Here is a 15,718-nt window from a genome sequence, read left to right as displayed (position 1 = left end):
GATCAATTGGATTTGAATATCCATATTGCTTCAAGATGGAGAGTGTTGAATAGGGATGTGTCTTTCCCATTAAAAGAGTTGTCGTCTTTATCTTCTAAATGTACCAAATGATCTATAGAAAAGTGTTGAATTGTTATTCCAACAAAACAATCTGATCAACTGGGTTTGAATATCCATATTGCTTCAAGAGAAGCAAGTTGGAGAGTGTTGACTAGGGATGTGTCTTTCCCATTAAAAGAGTTGTCGTCTTTATCTTCTAAATGTACCAAATGATCTATAGAAAAGTGTTGAATTGTTGTTCCAACAAAACCACCTCTTTTCTCCTCTAAAATAAAAAATTTATGTTCTTATATAGATATACTCGAGAAGTAATCTGAAAGAGATCAAATAGTGTATCATATGTTAAAAATAAAGTTTATTGAATGAAAAACTTGTAAAACTTTAAAATTTTGGTTAAATGTACAAGCAACAAATACACATCTGAACTTGGGTTTGAGTTTATATTAGTCAATTGAACTTCTTATCAATTAATTTAATTAATATAAACCAAATACTTACTGATCTTTCATATTTGGTAAAATATATAAAAATAAATTAATATTAAAGTATATTAATTTAGTTTGAATTGATGAACATTGTCTGTTGTATTCTTGCAGTTTGGTCTTGGACTCTATTTTAGATGAAAACAAGAAATCACATTCCATTGAATAACATAGCTAACGAAATATTTAGGTGTGGTGCTTTGGGAAAAGATTACTTTAAATGGTTAGAGAGAATTCACTAAAAAAAATTAGGGCCGATCAGCTATTTTTTCACGAAAACTATTGTATACCATTAGATGTTTCTGGAACTGTCCATCAGATGTCAATTTTGGTGAAATCATAAGTTAACATAACTGTATAGTGAACTAGAGTATTGTGAAATATGTCGGATAACTAAATAACAAAATCAAGTGGTTGGTTTTAGGAAGGGATACAGATGACAATATCAATCGATAAGACTATATAAAGTTATCAAATTAGTTTTTTTCTGCATATAGAAAAAAAATAAGAAATTTGACAGATTGTTATATAAATAGTATTTTTGCATTTAAGGAGTTAAAAGCAAATGGATTTTGGATTAGTCAAATAAATCTAACTATGCTAAGTTTATCAAGTTATTAATAAGCAATTTCAAATTTTATATGTTTAGTCTTTATATTTTTAAAAAGTTTTCCAGCTATAAAACCCACAAAACCAACGATACTTTTAAGGTCAGAAAAAAAGGTTCAAGAACAAAGAAAAGATGTTGAAGACTTTGATTTGTCTATGTCTCATCCTCCTCCCTGTCACCTCCGTTGTGGGAGAAAAGGCGCCACCAGGTCGGTGGAAGAGAATCAGGAATTTAGATCGTGATTACTTCGTTAACATCGCCAAGTTTGCGGTCGATGAGCATAACAAGCATTCAAAAAATAAATTGGTGTTCATTAGAATCCTCGAAGGAAGGGAACAAATGGATACGGGACAGAGAGACTATTTTAAAATTGGGGTCAGGAATAGTGAGGATTGGTCAGAGATATATGAGGCATCAGTGTTTGACAAGGAACATAAGAATGCTCCGATCCTTGAGTTTTTCAGGAAGATAAGGTAATTTGGATTTGTTAAAATTCAATCTCCGTCCGAAATTATATAATATAAGATTTCTGGTAAGTTGAGATTTTTTACATTATACTGTTGTTTGTAAATATGTATTTTGTTTGAAATAAAAGAAATAAGACTATCAAAGTATATATTCTTTGGTGTTAATTAATGATAATGTTTTTTTCTTTTGGTAAATGATTATTGGAGACATAGACGGTTTGGGGAGAAACCTAGTACAAACTTTAGCAGCGAAGTGTTTTTAATGCATAGACTACAAAGCAACCTTTGCTAAGCGCGTTAATCCAAAAACAAAACTTCTCCTTTTCATGAAAATGCAGTTAAGTTATGCACCACTCCTCATGAAAATATATATACAGACAAATGTAGTGTGACTATCTCCATTTCCTTCCTCCCTACGTTGATTTTGGAGATAAAGAAAGTTAAATAATTGTTTTATGAGCTAGGGTATTCTGAAATATGCAATAACTAAAGAAGAAAAGTAAACAGTTGGTTTTGGGATAACAAAGAAGATCAATCAATAAGTGTAACGCCCCGACCGCCCACGACTAATGGGTCACCCACGCCCGTTTTCTCGGTCTGTGGGTCTCATTCCATCCGACGGTCGGTCGTTAGTTTTCCAAGGCTCGAAATCATTGTTTACTGACCCTGCAATCAACACCCGATATTTTTCCGTGTTTTGGCCTCACTTACACGGTATCGCGGATCACTTTCCGATAGGTCACTCATACTTCCACTACTCCAGCTCAAGCACGCTTAATTCTGGAGTTCTAAACGGATGTGTGACGGAAAATGTAAGTCAACTTTGGTGACATAGGTAGCCAAATCAATTCTCTTAAGCCTTTTCACATATCACAACTCGGGATGTTACAATTCATCCGTTCTCAAAGAACTCAACGTCCTCGTTGCACCTCACGACAGGTCTCAAGACGTCTCTCAGGTCAGAACTGAGACGGCTAACCAGCTCTAATACCACTTATAACGCTCCGACCGCCCACGGCTAATGGGCCATCCACGCCCGCTCTCTCGGCCCATGGGCCCCATCCCATCCGACGGTCGGTCGTTAATTTTCCAAGGCTCAAAATCATTGTTTACTGACCCTGCAATCATCACCCGACCTTTTTCCGTGCTTTGGCCTCACTTACACGGTATCGCGAATCACATGGACCCTGGTGAAAGGTGGAGCTGGCTCAGCCACTGCCATGGACAATGTTACTTTGCTGTGCATTAATACATACATTATTAGACAATTACTCGAAGTAATACGGCAAACATATCAAACCTAGTTTATATTGCGTTATGAAATTATCTGGTTGTTGATGAGACTTGATTATTTGAATAATTAGAGATAAATCGTTATAACTATCATATTAAGCTGAATTCACCTTAGTTATTTGAGTTTGGAATGACAATTGAGTTGATCTTTATACTAGAACCCGAACATTTTAGTTTTTAAATCTATGAAATCTGCAAGGCATACTAGTACACTATTCCCTCTAATTTTAAATAATACATATTTTAGAATTTTCATATTTATTAAGAAAAATATATTAAAATTTTTATTAATGCAGAGTTTTTTGAAATTTTATATTTCTTATATTTTTAAACCAATAAAATTTCAAGAAATTTAATTAATGGTTTTGAAACACATAATTTATTATTAGTTGACAAAAATTACATTGAGAATATAAAAAAAATATATCTTATTGAAATAATTTTTTTTCCTAAAATATGTATCTTTCTCAAAAGGAGGGATTATTAGACAACTAGTGATTTTCCGGCGCTACGCGCCGGGTCTGTATATTTTATTTTTACATGAATTTATAATTTATTATATGATCTTAGTAAAAAAATATGTTAAAAATATGAAAATAAAAATATGTTAAAAGAAAATGATATTTTTTCTAATATTTTTGATAGTGATTAATAAACGTAGTATATTAATTTGTTTGAAATTGTTTAGTTCAAAGAGAAATAACATAAGTGGCTATTACTAATTGATTTAATAAAAATAGAATAAAAAGCTGATAGTCGTAACAAAGTTAATTTAGTTAGAAATAAAGCAAAGTTGACATTTTATTTAGAGAACATACTTATATTATTAATTATTAGAATACTTATGATCTATTAAACGTGTATTAATATATGTAGTTCAAAGAATAGAAAGATAGAATAAGTTTCATATTTTATAAATTTTATAAAAAAACATAAGGGTGAAGTATCAACTTTTGGTAAACTAATTGATGAGTATTAATATATACTTTTCAGATTACCACGTTTATTTTTTAAATATGGAGGTGCGAGTTGTATGTGTTAGTTTAGTTTGAAGGCTTCTAAAAATATGTATTTTAAAATAAGAAACATAAATTTATTTTCTATATTAGTTTTGTTATAATGGAAGATTATGTCCGTCTGTTAACGAAATTCTTGTTTGTCTACCCTTATTTGCAAATATCAACGAATCTTGATAAATTTAAATATATTTTTTAGCTAAAAAATATAAATGTTTGGTAAACTCCTCTATTTAATAGACAAATTCTGTTTTAACCGGAGTAGAACATTTCACCAAATCTTCTTACCTTTCCATCAAGCAACAACATATCAACCCAACAGCTTGCCTCTTTCTTAACATTTCAGGCTTGCCAAATTGTTATATCCTAGTCTTAACAACATCTCTATACCGGTTTGTCTTTAACTCTGAACAATGAAACTGGGACTTCGACATGATCTGAAATAGAAAAAGTAAAGGGATTTCCACCCGAGCTCTCACACCGTCTATACATAGGCAATGAAGCTAAGGAAGCATGAATTAAATAAATATTCAATATGAGAGAGTGGGATGAGTGGGATTTCTGGATTCATGAACGGTTACGTCGATTGTGTTAAAGAAGAAGAATCGTAGATGTCCTATTCTCCATCGTCAACATCAAATTCTAAGAAACCATGTGAAACAATGTTTTGAAATTTGATTCGGATACTAAACCAGACGATTTACCGGGTCGTTGGGTCAAATGATCAACCGCTGATTAATATGAATTAAATTTATTATATAATAATATATTAGCAATAAAAAAAATATATAAAAACTAAAGTTAATATTTTAAAATATTTTTTAAACATCAAAATAATATTTTTATAAAATACTACAATTCCATCAAATATTTTTTCTTCGGTTCTTAAATTTTGAATTTTTTACAAAATCTAAATCCGATTAATATGAATTAAATTTTACTGACAAAAAAAAACTGATTTACATTGGGTCACCAAATCTACCGGTTCAACCGCGGATCTGGATCGGATTCAAAACACTGTTATAAACTCGTGGACATTTATGAAAGAAAGTTTAAAAATTCAATGCCTTTCACAATTAACACCAATTTAAACCAATTAAATATAAATTGAGAAAATATTTTAATGGTTAAAAGAGAATGCCACATGGCATTTTTTCTCCCAAGGAGATAAAAAAGTCTACTTTATATATAAAGATTACTTGAAGTAATCGATGTTTATCATTAAACAGTTCTTAAGACAGCGGTATTGTCAGTCCCGCCACAAAACTAGGCTTTCCTCGAGTGGTTTTTGACACATTAACCGAAAACGACGTCATATAAATTCATCACTGTATTGCCGACGCGATTCCACGTTGGCCCAAATCAACAAACATGGGCCCATGTAGTGCTCTACCAATAAACTCCATTACTCCACTATAAATCTTTGGCAAAAGAAAAAAAAACTCGTGACGGGACAAGTTACGTTGACTCTTTAACGTGTCCGTAACTTAAACCACGTGGGACATTATCCAGTTGTCAAATCTGACGGTGTAAGAACGACAATAAACTCTCATCACCGCGTAAGATGATAGGGCTGTCCGTAAATTTCTGGAACTATCTGCCCACGTTCCGAAGCAAAACCCATATCTTGAAAAAATCTATAAAAAGTTAAAAACCATCAAACACGAAGACACCGTCCAAGATCCATAAAGAAAAAGAAAAAAAAAAAGAAAAAATGACGATGAAGTCTTTGATTTGTCTCTCGCTCATCCTCCTCCCTCTCATCGCCGTCGTGGAAGGCAACCTCGGTGGGTGGAAGAATATTGAAAACTTATCAGATCCGAACGTGGTGTCGCTCGCGAAGTATGCGGTTGATGAGCATAACAAGCAGTCGAAAGCGAATCTGGTGTTCGTGAAGATAGTCGAGGGGAAGGAGCAAGTGGTTAGCGGGAAAAAGTACGATCTGAAGATTGCGGCCAAGGATGGTGGTGGTGCGACGAAGAACTACGAGGCTGTGGTGGTGGAAAGGGTGTGGGCTCATTACAGGAGTCTTGAGTCTTTCAAGGCTGTGTAGATCTGATTTGGAATATTGATCTGATATCTATATAGGTTTCCTTGGTTTGAGATTTTGACACTATATGTTGTTGTTTTTTGACATTATATGTTGTTGTTTGGTAATAAAAAGTCTTCTTGATATTAAATAAAAGATCTGTTTTACTTGGAGCTCTGAATCTCTGATTCGAGATTTTGGGGGTTGAATAGATCTATGAGGATGGATGTATGCCGTTGCAGACGCAGGCGGCACACGTGCGTTGTTCGTGACTTTTGGCTTTATCTGTTATTTTTACATTAGAAGAGGCATGAAGAGTGAACGTAAGTGTTAGAGATCTTCAGTTTTGTAGTGACATTTGGGACGAAATATAACATTGATGTGATTTCAGGTTAGGGATGTGTTCCGACCTGAACCTCCTGATATTCAAAAAAAAAGGAAATATTACTCTGAATGAGTGTTGTTGCTTTAGCATGCAGATTGTTTTTTCTTTCACAGATTAGATCGTTTTTATGCTTTCAATCTTCTCTTTATATTAATTATAACATAAGCTCATATAACACGCCAAAATTTATGAGTTTAAAGATATCGGGAAAAAAAATCATTGTAGTGGTTGTAGGCATAAGACAATGAGTTTTTTTCTTCTTGTTATTCTAAAAACATAATATAACCTTGCAATTCTTATATTCGTTTTTCTTTTTTAGAAAATATTAATATGAAATAGCAAAATATTATTTATTATTGATTGTTGATTGGTGACGCAGGAGCCGATGAATCTAAGAAAAACTCTAAAACAATATATGTTTAGACGGCTAAGTAGATAAGATCTTACATTTACAGACGTTTAGCCTAGACTTGCATGGAGCTTCGCATTACCATGTAAATATGTTATGATTAAAGAAAAATATAGGGGTCGGTTGACAAAAAAATAAGAAAATATAGGGGTCTTGAGTTCAAATGAGTAATGTTTTATGCTCCTTTGTTTGTTGTGAAGAATACTAGCTTCAAACAATCTCAGACCGTTTAAAATGGGAGACAAATGAAAGGGTGAATCACTTGATATTATATCCGTGAATAACAACTGATGTATAAATCTGAAACTTTAATGATCTGTGGTTGGACACTCGTACGCTTAAGGTTTAAAGAAATTATTTTCATACAATTGACACAATGTGAAGCCATTAATATTGGTTCCAAAATCACATGCTATTATTGCGTTTTTAATTTTGTATTGAATGAACTAAAAGAAATATAGTTTTCTTAAGATATGAAGGCTTTTGAGGCAGTGGCGGATCCATAAATTTTTTTAACCTGGGTCATAGCTCAACATAATTCTGTACACTAAATCCAAGTAAAACAATTATGATTTCAAATATATAAAAAAAGACAAATATGTGTGCATGCAGAGGTTTGAACTCGAGAAGAAAGGGGGAGAGGGGGTCATTGGGTTCAATCTGTAACCAACTGAGCCAAAATCCCTTACGAAAATAGGCCTACAAATCAAATTTATATATTTAACCTGTGTCATTTGCAACCCCACCCTTTTATGTAGGTCCGGCTCTGAGGACGGATGGGTGAAAGGGAAAGAGTTCGCGGTCTTGACATTGTTACCGCTTTGTGCTGATAGCGTGAGGAACCATGGGTTGCTTGTGAGGGAAGGCGCGATTCCTCCGCTTGCGAGTCTCTCTCAGAACGGCAGCGTCAGTGCTAGAGCTAAATGCAAGGTAATTACCGAGTTGACTTAGCTACGAAACACTGAGAGTCTTGTCTTTATCATATCTTGTTTTCGTTTTACTAGTAGATCCTTGTGATATGGATTCTATAGATAAACAGGCTTATCTTGATGAATTGTCATTGTTTTTTCTTCTACAGGCAGAAATACTTCTGGGTTATCTTAGGGAGCCAAGTAAGGAAGGATGTTCATCAAGCCCTTGAAATGGATTTGCATGGTTCATTTGAATGCACTCCATGTGGACGTTTCCATCAGTCTAGTATGTATATTCTTAGTGTATGTTTTGTATAGCTTCTTTGTGTAGACTGTAAAGACAGATCAATTCTTAGAAAGATTGACTGACTTTTGGTCTTTCTTGTATTGATATGTTAAGCTTAGTTTTTGAGGGTTTCAAAGGAGTGCTATTTGGGTTACAAGTCTAGCAGTATTCAGGTTTTTGGTGTGAAGGTTTCGATTATGCTGATTTTAAGGCAAAAAGCTTGTAGAGTCGGCTAATGTATGTTCAAGAACAAATCAATTTTAATCGATATTTCTTGATCAATTGTTATTAACTCTATCTGGTTCAACTATTGCTTGATCTGTGGAGAGACGGTGGATCCGGTAGATGATTTTTTTGTCGACATATCTAGATCCGCTTATAATATCTTGTCCCACAATAGTAATGGTTAGCGTTGAAACATGAACTTGTCCCAGCTATAGACAATGATAGTACTGCTTCAGAAGGTTAAGACTTCACTTATTAACTTTGATGCTTTGGCTACAAGTAACTTGTCTGGCTTAAGGATGAACCTTCGGTAAATATTTGAGATAAGAACGATTCACTAGAAAATGGTAATGTTTAATTGCTGTGTTTTCTTTTTCAATCTCATAGTCAAAGGTCAAATAACCGTATCTCCTAAAGTTGTGTAGTGTTAGTTAAAAACTGGTATATTTGGACCTGGGCTATTATTGGTATAATTCATTCAAAATTTGTAGTTGCAAGAACAAGTCTTTGCATGAGATGTTGTATTTTCAAGCCAGACAAACACGAAATAATATAAGTAATAAATTGAATTACCTGTCTTTTTTTGCAACAAACTTTGATTAGAAACCTGTCTAATATCAGACTTACTCATCTCTCTTTTTTTTGTTCTATCTTATCATCCTCTTTTTTTTACTAGTCTTCTTCAATATGCAGAAAAAGAAAATAGTTTTGTCTCACAAACGTGAGTACGAATATATGCAGTTTAGTACTTTTGGTTCTTAGAAAATTATGTGCATTGGCTCTCCCTTCCATATATATGCATTCTAAGTCTAACTCATTTTCATTCCTTTGGGCCATTTTGCTGGTCACTATAGCATCTTCGGAATTTCACTAATGATAAATATTCAGATATCAACCAATGATCATGTCTTTTTCTCATATGTCTCCTTTCCTAGGATCAATTTGTGATCGGAGTAGGGTTACAAGTACAACAGACACACCCAAAGAATCAGAGTAAGGTATAACAAAACTTCATCATGATAAGGATTTTTATAGAGTACAAAAGAAGGTAAATTTATGAGATAATTAGTTGTGAAAAGTGCTTTAACCCAATGTTTGCAACTTTTTCATGTTAAACATCATAGCTAATTAGCTATGTGTCGAGGAGTAAATGACATGAAATTTGTTTAAAGACCTAATATTGCATTTCATTCTTCACCATCACAATAAAACACACGTTAATCTTCTTGATAAACATATCCTTAAACAGTTTTGTATCTAATATATCTCAGATAAAAAGTAAAGTAGTCAAAACATTATCGCAATAGCAATTTCTCAAGGAGAATTTTTAGATTCATAACTTTTTTTACTGTTTGTATCAAAACTCTAACAGAGTTATATACAGTTCAACACAAACATTTTCTTACTTTAAGGTGGAAAGAAACTAAAATGATAATGTCAAGAGTGGGATTTGAACCCACGCCCTTTCGGACCCGCACCTGAAGCGGGCGCCTTAGACCAACTCGGCCATCTTGACTTTCTTAAGTTCCTTCACAAATATTTAATTGAACTGTTTCTCTTTGGTCTCGCTCGAATAGGAACAGTCTACTGCCACTGCGTCTAAGTTGAAATCTACATCGTAATTCTCTTGTCACGCTTGAATGGTGATCTTCTTTGGGAAGATGAACTAAGTAGGTGGTCAAGCTTCTAGAACTCCCAGCTACGAAATACTAGCTTCGAGTTGGATCCAAAAAAGGGGGGATTACGTGGTGTTTGCCAAAGGAGACGCGAGCTGAGGAGAATGGAGAGTGCGGGAGTTAAAAAAGATCCAGGTTCTAGCCAATATCGAATTATATGGAGAAGTTCACAGGTTTGTGTCTCCAACCGATGCTTTAGTAATTCAGACACAAGTTTCGGTTTGGATGATTAACGTGAACGATGGTCTTGAGATTCGATTCAGTAAGAGCACATTTGGGTAATAAATGTAATTGGTTGGTCCAACTCATTTATTTGGCGAATGTAAATGGGTCAGAAGGCGACATCACGTTAGAATAGTGATAGGATAGGGTCAAATACCACAAGAGACTGCCGTGGTTAAGATTATCTTCATGTCTTGATTCTATTTATTTTCTAAAGCGCCTAGCCGTCCCTTTGATGGTGTGAGGTCATATAATAAGTTATGGTGGTGTGTAATCAAGGTCAAAATTTCCTTTGTTTACCCTTTTAGAAATTGTTGTTCTGATCGTTGTCACATCGTACTAAGACCATCTCTAATAGTTCACTATATTTTCTACTCTAAAATAGAATGACTCTATGATAAAGATAAAATTTGCTCCAATGGTACTCAATTTAGAGTAGAAAATAGAGTGATTGAACAAAAAAACAATTTACTCAATATTTGGAGTAAACATATTTTCACTCTATTATAGAGTGAGAAATAGAGTGTCATTGGAGTATTTTTTACTCTAAACTCTATTTTAGAGTGAAAAATAGAGTGAAGTTGGAGATGCTCTAAAGCGAGTGAAATATAATCGATCATTCATTAATATACATTAAAATATACTCCCTCTATACCATTTTAAGTGATGTTTAAGGTTTTTACACAATTATTAAGAAAATACAAAATTTTATGCACTTTATCTTGGTTATATAAAAATCACATTAAATAAAATAAGTTTAACCAATAACAAAATAGTACATGATTTTGTAATTGGTCACAAAATTTGAATGACATTTAATTTTACCTAAAATAGTGAGAACATCACATATTATGGACCAAAATAAAAATCTTAGAACTTCACTTAAAGTGGAACAGAGGGAGGAACAAAATTGTGGGACCTTGTAAATCCATTTGCTTCCAGTCACTTTCTTGCTAGCGGGATAGATAAGTGGAATCCAATGGGTGGTCGATAGTTTCAAGAGCTTGAGTCTTCGGTTTGTGCGACAATTATGAGTCAGCAAATAAAACTAACTATGAAAAACTCATCTACACAAGAAATTCAAAGTAAAGTTCAACCGCTAAGTCTTTGAGACTTAGTATTCTCTTTTTTTTTGTGACAAAAAAAAGTATTCTCTTTTTAACTTTTGTTTTATGCAAATAATTAGATCACCACTTCACTTCCTATTTGATATATAGAAACAAAGTAACGTGAACGACTTTGCCATTATCTTTTCCATTGTGCATTTGCTTCCAAAGTTTGTAGGAATGTTTAGTTCCATTTGTCTATATAAATCAAAAAGCCAAAAAGAAAAGACATAAATTTGTCTGAAAATTTGCCTGAAAGTTTATAGTTGTGTTCTAAGTTCTATTTTGCAAGTGTTTTTTGATCAACAATTATAATCTGCAACAGAGGTTTATCAAAACACAATAACTTATAGCTAAAAAAATGTGACAACAGTAGCAGCCTATCATACAAAATCCAGTAAAGATAAAAAATATTATATTAGAAGGACTAGATATTGATTAAATATTTCAGTGCTAAGGGTTGCAAATCCGTCGTCGTTGAGACACAAATTTATAGAATAAACTAGTAAGTTGGAAGCAACCATAAGCTTTCTGAGTTTAATATGAGAAAACGATTGTTTAAAATTGGATTAGTGTTGAAGTAAACGCAATGCCTACAAGGATGTAAAACATAGTAGATAAGGCTCAGTTCAGCGGGATTATCGACATAGAAACGAATCCTCCAATTGAAAGAAACGCCTAGTTCCGGTCTGTTGAGCTTGAATATTTCCGAGTCGTCACTGCCTTTGAGATTATCAATAAACTAAATAAATGTCCTAAGAACCAGTAATTGACAAGTTATTGCAAAAAAAAAAGGATTTTAAATTAATGATACGTTTGACCAAAATTTTTTTTTAATGAGATGTAGGTGTCATGGCCGGTCCCAAACGGTAAAGGCAGCAACGCCGCTCCGCAAGGCGATGGAATATGAGACCCTTAGTGCGATGCTTCTGACGGAGAAGCCCTTTAAGCTCCTTCTACGTCTTCCGCTGCCTTTTTTGTTTCTTTGTGACGTTAACTTTTAGGGTTATGCAACCATCACTGTTTTTGTTGCCCCTTGTCAAGTAATCGATTTCTTGGAGAGGAAATCGCGTCACGCTTCATAAAAGACATTCTAAATAAACAAAAGGACATCTATAGGTTCGTAACCGAGAGAGAAGAGTTTCAACAGAAGAACGAAGTTCGATGATGACAAATGGCAATGTGCGTAGGCGGTATTTATATGAAATACGCGAAAACCCTAATTAATTTCTGTGATTTGAAGACTTAAACGTTTAAACCCACACTAGTGAATGGGCCCGTTCAAAATGCGGTCCATAAAAGAGAACAAAAATATAAAACCAAAAACCTTGTGCTTTCATTGAGAGTTGAACTCAAGACCTCCCGCTTACTAAACGGGTGCTCTAACCAACTGAGCTATGAAAGCTTGGCGACGTGATTTGTTACAAGTAGCAATCTATTTATAAACGTCTGATAGCACATGGTTCTGTTGCATGCACCAACTCATATTTGTTTGTATTTTTTTTTGAACTTAACCAACTCATTTTTTTTTGAACTTACCCATTCTACATCAGTCCTCACTCCACTTGGCATTGGCTCTACTCTGGAATATTTGGTGCAAAATTAAAATTTTGACATGTTTTTTTCCACCTTATAGTCCTCGCTCAGCTCTGCACCTAACTTATTTCTTTGATAAAGATACACGCTCCGTTTTACTATTTCTTCTAAAACTTTACTATGTTTTTTTTTTCCAAGGTAAATAAATCTTAGCACTGGATACAGTTCAGACTTTGTAAGTTTTTTTGTTGATTAAGAATTTTTACTTTCCAAAATAAAAAAAATGAATGATGTCATAGATTTTCATTTGTGTTTTGAAAACAAACAAAAATTTTGAATTTCTAAATAAAATAAAAAATCTAAGAATTATCTCAAAATAGGTTCACTTTTACAAAAACTAATTGATGAAGTTCTCATTCAACTTGTGAACTCTAATAAAGTTGGAATCCTCGTACCCTAAAAGAAGATAATTAGTTAGTAGATTATTTGAATGCAGGCTTGTGGAAAGAGCTAACTAAATGATATAATTGGTACCCTAAGAATTATCTCTCAATGTTGCTGACATATACAAGAGTTAAAGAGTGCTGACTCAATTAATACATGCAAATAAGTTTAGATGTGACTGACAATTTTCCTATACATGATAAAAAAAATTATAGACAATTTTAGTTGTATCCGTTTACCTTTCAAAATAAAAAAAAATTATTCTAAAATTATATAAATATTTATGTAATAATATTTAATTTAATATATATTTTTATTTATTTATGGTCACCGCTAAAATTATTTTCTAAATCCGCCACCGATACTATCAATCGTTGTATCGCAAGATTTATCTCTGAAACATGTAATACTATATATGATTGCATTTGAACATATCATCACCACCTTCGAGACTACTTAAACGAGCTTAAGAGCATACCGACCAGAAAAGGTTATATATACATTTTTATAAATTTAAAAAAAAAATGCGGAGGAGAAATTTTATGAATTTTAGAGACGCAGAGACGTATCAACGTCGTCGTGTCGATCAGTCCCAACCACCTTCGTCTTGTCGTCATTATTTGTCCAGTGATGACAAAAGCTAGGCTTAACAATGGAATCAGAGGTGGAGTTAGGGCATAAGGAGAGGGAGAGGAGCTGCTGTGACGAGGATGTTTGAGAGTTTAGAGGTAGAAACTGGAAGAAATCAAAACTCGCGGGTTGGGTGAAATATTGTAAGATTTTGTTGTCTTGGTGGTTAGGTTTAGGGTTAAGGAGCTCTCGCTCAGCTCTTAACTCTCGCGTTCTCTGAAGTTTTCTGAATCTTTCTTGAAGCAACACGATTGAAGACTGGATTACCATTTGTTCCTTTCGGTCTCTTGCAAGTGAACTCCTGACGTACAAGTATAATATGAGCGTGGAGAGTGTGTTTCTATAGGGTATGGGGTCATGTTTCGTATGTTTGTGTCTATTTATATATGGAGGAAAAGGGTCGATACATTCTTATTATTTAATCTGCATGAGAATATAATTAATAACTATAGGGTTGTTGAATATTTCGACGAAATCCGAAAGGAAGAGAATCAGGAGTAAAGTTGGAAGATAACAAGAGGAAGAAGGCAAAAAGGATATTCTAAGGATTGTAAAAAAGATAATGTATAATGTGTTCAGTGTTAAAAAAAATATGTGTTGAGTGGAGGCTTGCATATTTGAATTTCTTTTTTACGGCAACAAAAGATAAGAAGTTGGCCAAAGTAGAAGATGGTTGTGAGGAAAATGACAAGAAGAATGTTTAAAGGGAAGCACATGGATTTTGTTTGTGTGATTATTGAGTGATATAAACCCCCTTTATTCATGCATCCCACTTAACTCCCCCTAAGGGCTCTTTTTCTAATGGAAGCTTTATCATTTCCCACTAATCTAGACTATATAAAATCGTCTTGCTAATGCTTGAACTGGATCTAGATTTTATATATAATTGTCTTGTTAATGCTTGAATCGATCTTATATATTGATATGTTTAATCGTAGATTTTGTCAAGGTAAATACTATTAGACAGAAGCCCACAGAAGAAATATGAAGCCCAATGTAATGAATTTAAGCCCATGTGTTTAGGGTTTGTTGCAAGAGAAGTTTCATATAAATATGTGTAATGAAAGTAATGGAAGTAACTTTGGCTGCGCTTCTAGCAGCCTCTCTTTCTCATATTTTATGAATCAAAAGAACTCTTTAATCTCTTGAAGACAATCAACAAGTTCTTTCCTTTGTTTATCTTTCTTGCACAATAAAGCTCTATGAGCTATGTTTTGTCTCTTTAGTTTGTGTCTCAATAAAGCTTCTATAACACAAATCTCTCTTATTCTCAAACACTATCATGGTATCAGAGCACCAGGGAGTAAATCCTTGGATCTATGGGTTTTATTTTTCACCACATTCCAACGTACGACCATCCTCTCACTAAAGCTCCAAACTTGCCTTGTGACCAAGGGAAAGCCTTTTACCACGTCTTCATCAAGCTGCTGTCGTGTCTCTGCCAGAGATTTCGTTAACATGACTCCTGGGAGAAGCTGTCAACAGAGTAAAGCCGAGCTGTGTTTCAATAAGTTATCACAGCCATATCTTATCAATGGTAATCTCTGGACTTTCTTCAAGGAACAAACGTTTTGTCATAGTTTAAGAGGGATATTGGTTGGCTCGTTTTAGATTCATAGTTATGGAAGCTTGACAGTGAATGAGTAGGATATGGTTGATTTTTGAAATGATGGGCTGTGGTTGCAAGTTTCTGGTTTTCTTTTTGTGGCTAGCACACAAGGTGCTCGACAGAATGACAAAGAGAATAGCTGGGTTATAGAAATGCAGAAGTTTTGGTGGCAGATGGATAGGAAATAGAATTGAGGTTTAGGCTGTTGTAGGATGGGTGTTCTCTTTGGCAGTGAGTTAGCTTAGTCTAGTTAGGAGGATTAAAAAAAAAAAAATCCCCAACTTGTTGTGAGATAAATAGGTCAAAAGAACCTCAAGATGTT

General features: G+C 33.8%; 3 protein-coding genes and 3 non-coding genes across 6 annotated transcripts; 2 read left to right on the top strand and 4 right to left on the bottom strand.

Moving 5' to 3' along the window:
* Positions 1 to 1,284: 1,284 nt before the first annotated feature.
* On the top strand, positions 1,285 to 1,629 carry LOC130501491 (cysteine proteinase inhibitor 4-like). The gene has a single exon (XM_056996405.1). It carries the CDS (start codon positions 1,285 to 1,287, stop codon positions 1,627 to 1,629), a length of 345 nt encoding a protein of 114 aa, XP_056852385.1.
* Positions 1,630 to 5,579: 3,950 nt separating this feature from the next.
* LOC108836474 (cysteine proteinase inhibitor 4) lies at positions 5,580 to 6,130 on the top strand. Its single transcript, XM_018609628.2, has one exon. The coding sequence runs from the start codon at positions 5,643 to 5,645 to the stop codon at positions 5,979 to 5,981; it is 339 nt and encodes a 112-aa protein (XP_018465130.1). The 5' UTR covers positions 5,580 to 5,642; the 3' UTR covers positions 5,982 to 6,130.
* Positions 6,131 to 9,608: 3,478 nt separating this feature from the next.
* Positions 9,609 to 9,689, bottom strand: TRNAL-CAG (transfer RNA leucine (anticodon CAG)). Its single transcript has one exon. It is a non-coding gene; the product is annotated as a tRNA-Leu (tRNA).
* Positions 9,690 to 11,795: 2,106 nt separating this feature from the next.
* LOC130501494 (small nucleolar RNA Z107/R87) lies at positions 11,796 to 11,904 on the bottom strand. The gene has a single exon (XR_008939724.1). It is a non-coding gene; the product is annotated as a small nucleolar RNA Z107/R87 (small nucleolar RNA).
* Positions 11,905 to 12,508: 604 nt separating this feature from the next.
* Positions 12,509 to 12,582, bottom strand: TRNAT-AGU (transfer RNA threonine (anticodon AGU)). Its single transcript has one exon. It is a non-coding gene; the product is annotated as a tRNA-Thr (tRNA).
* An 844-nt stretch (positions 12,583 to 13,426) lies between these two features.
* LOC108831190 (uncharacterized) lies at positions 13,427 to 14,160 on the bottom strand. The gene has a single exon (XM_018604749.2). The coding sequence runs from the start codon at positions 14,055 to 14,057 to the stop codon at positions 13,707 to 13,709; it is 351 nt and encodes a 116-aa protein (XP_018460251.1). The 5' UTR covers positions 14,058 to 14,160; the 3' UTR covers positions 13,427 to 13,706.
* Positions 14,161 to 15,718: the final 1,558 nt, after the last annotated feature.

Source organism: Raphanus sativus, unplaced genomic scaffold (genome assembly GCF_000801105.2).
Source record: "Raphanus sativus cultivar WK10039 unplaced genomic scaffold, ASM80110v3 Scaffold0215, whole genome shotgun sequence".
Lineage (NCBI taxonomy): Eukaryota > Viridiplantae > Streptophyta > Magnoliopsida > Brassicales > Brassicaceae > Raphanus > Raphanus sativus.
The sequence above is the reverse complement of the archived record's forward strand: the minus strand, read 5'-3'. Positions and strand labels throughout refer to the sequence as shown.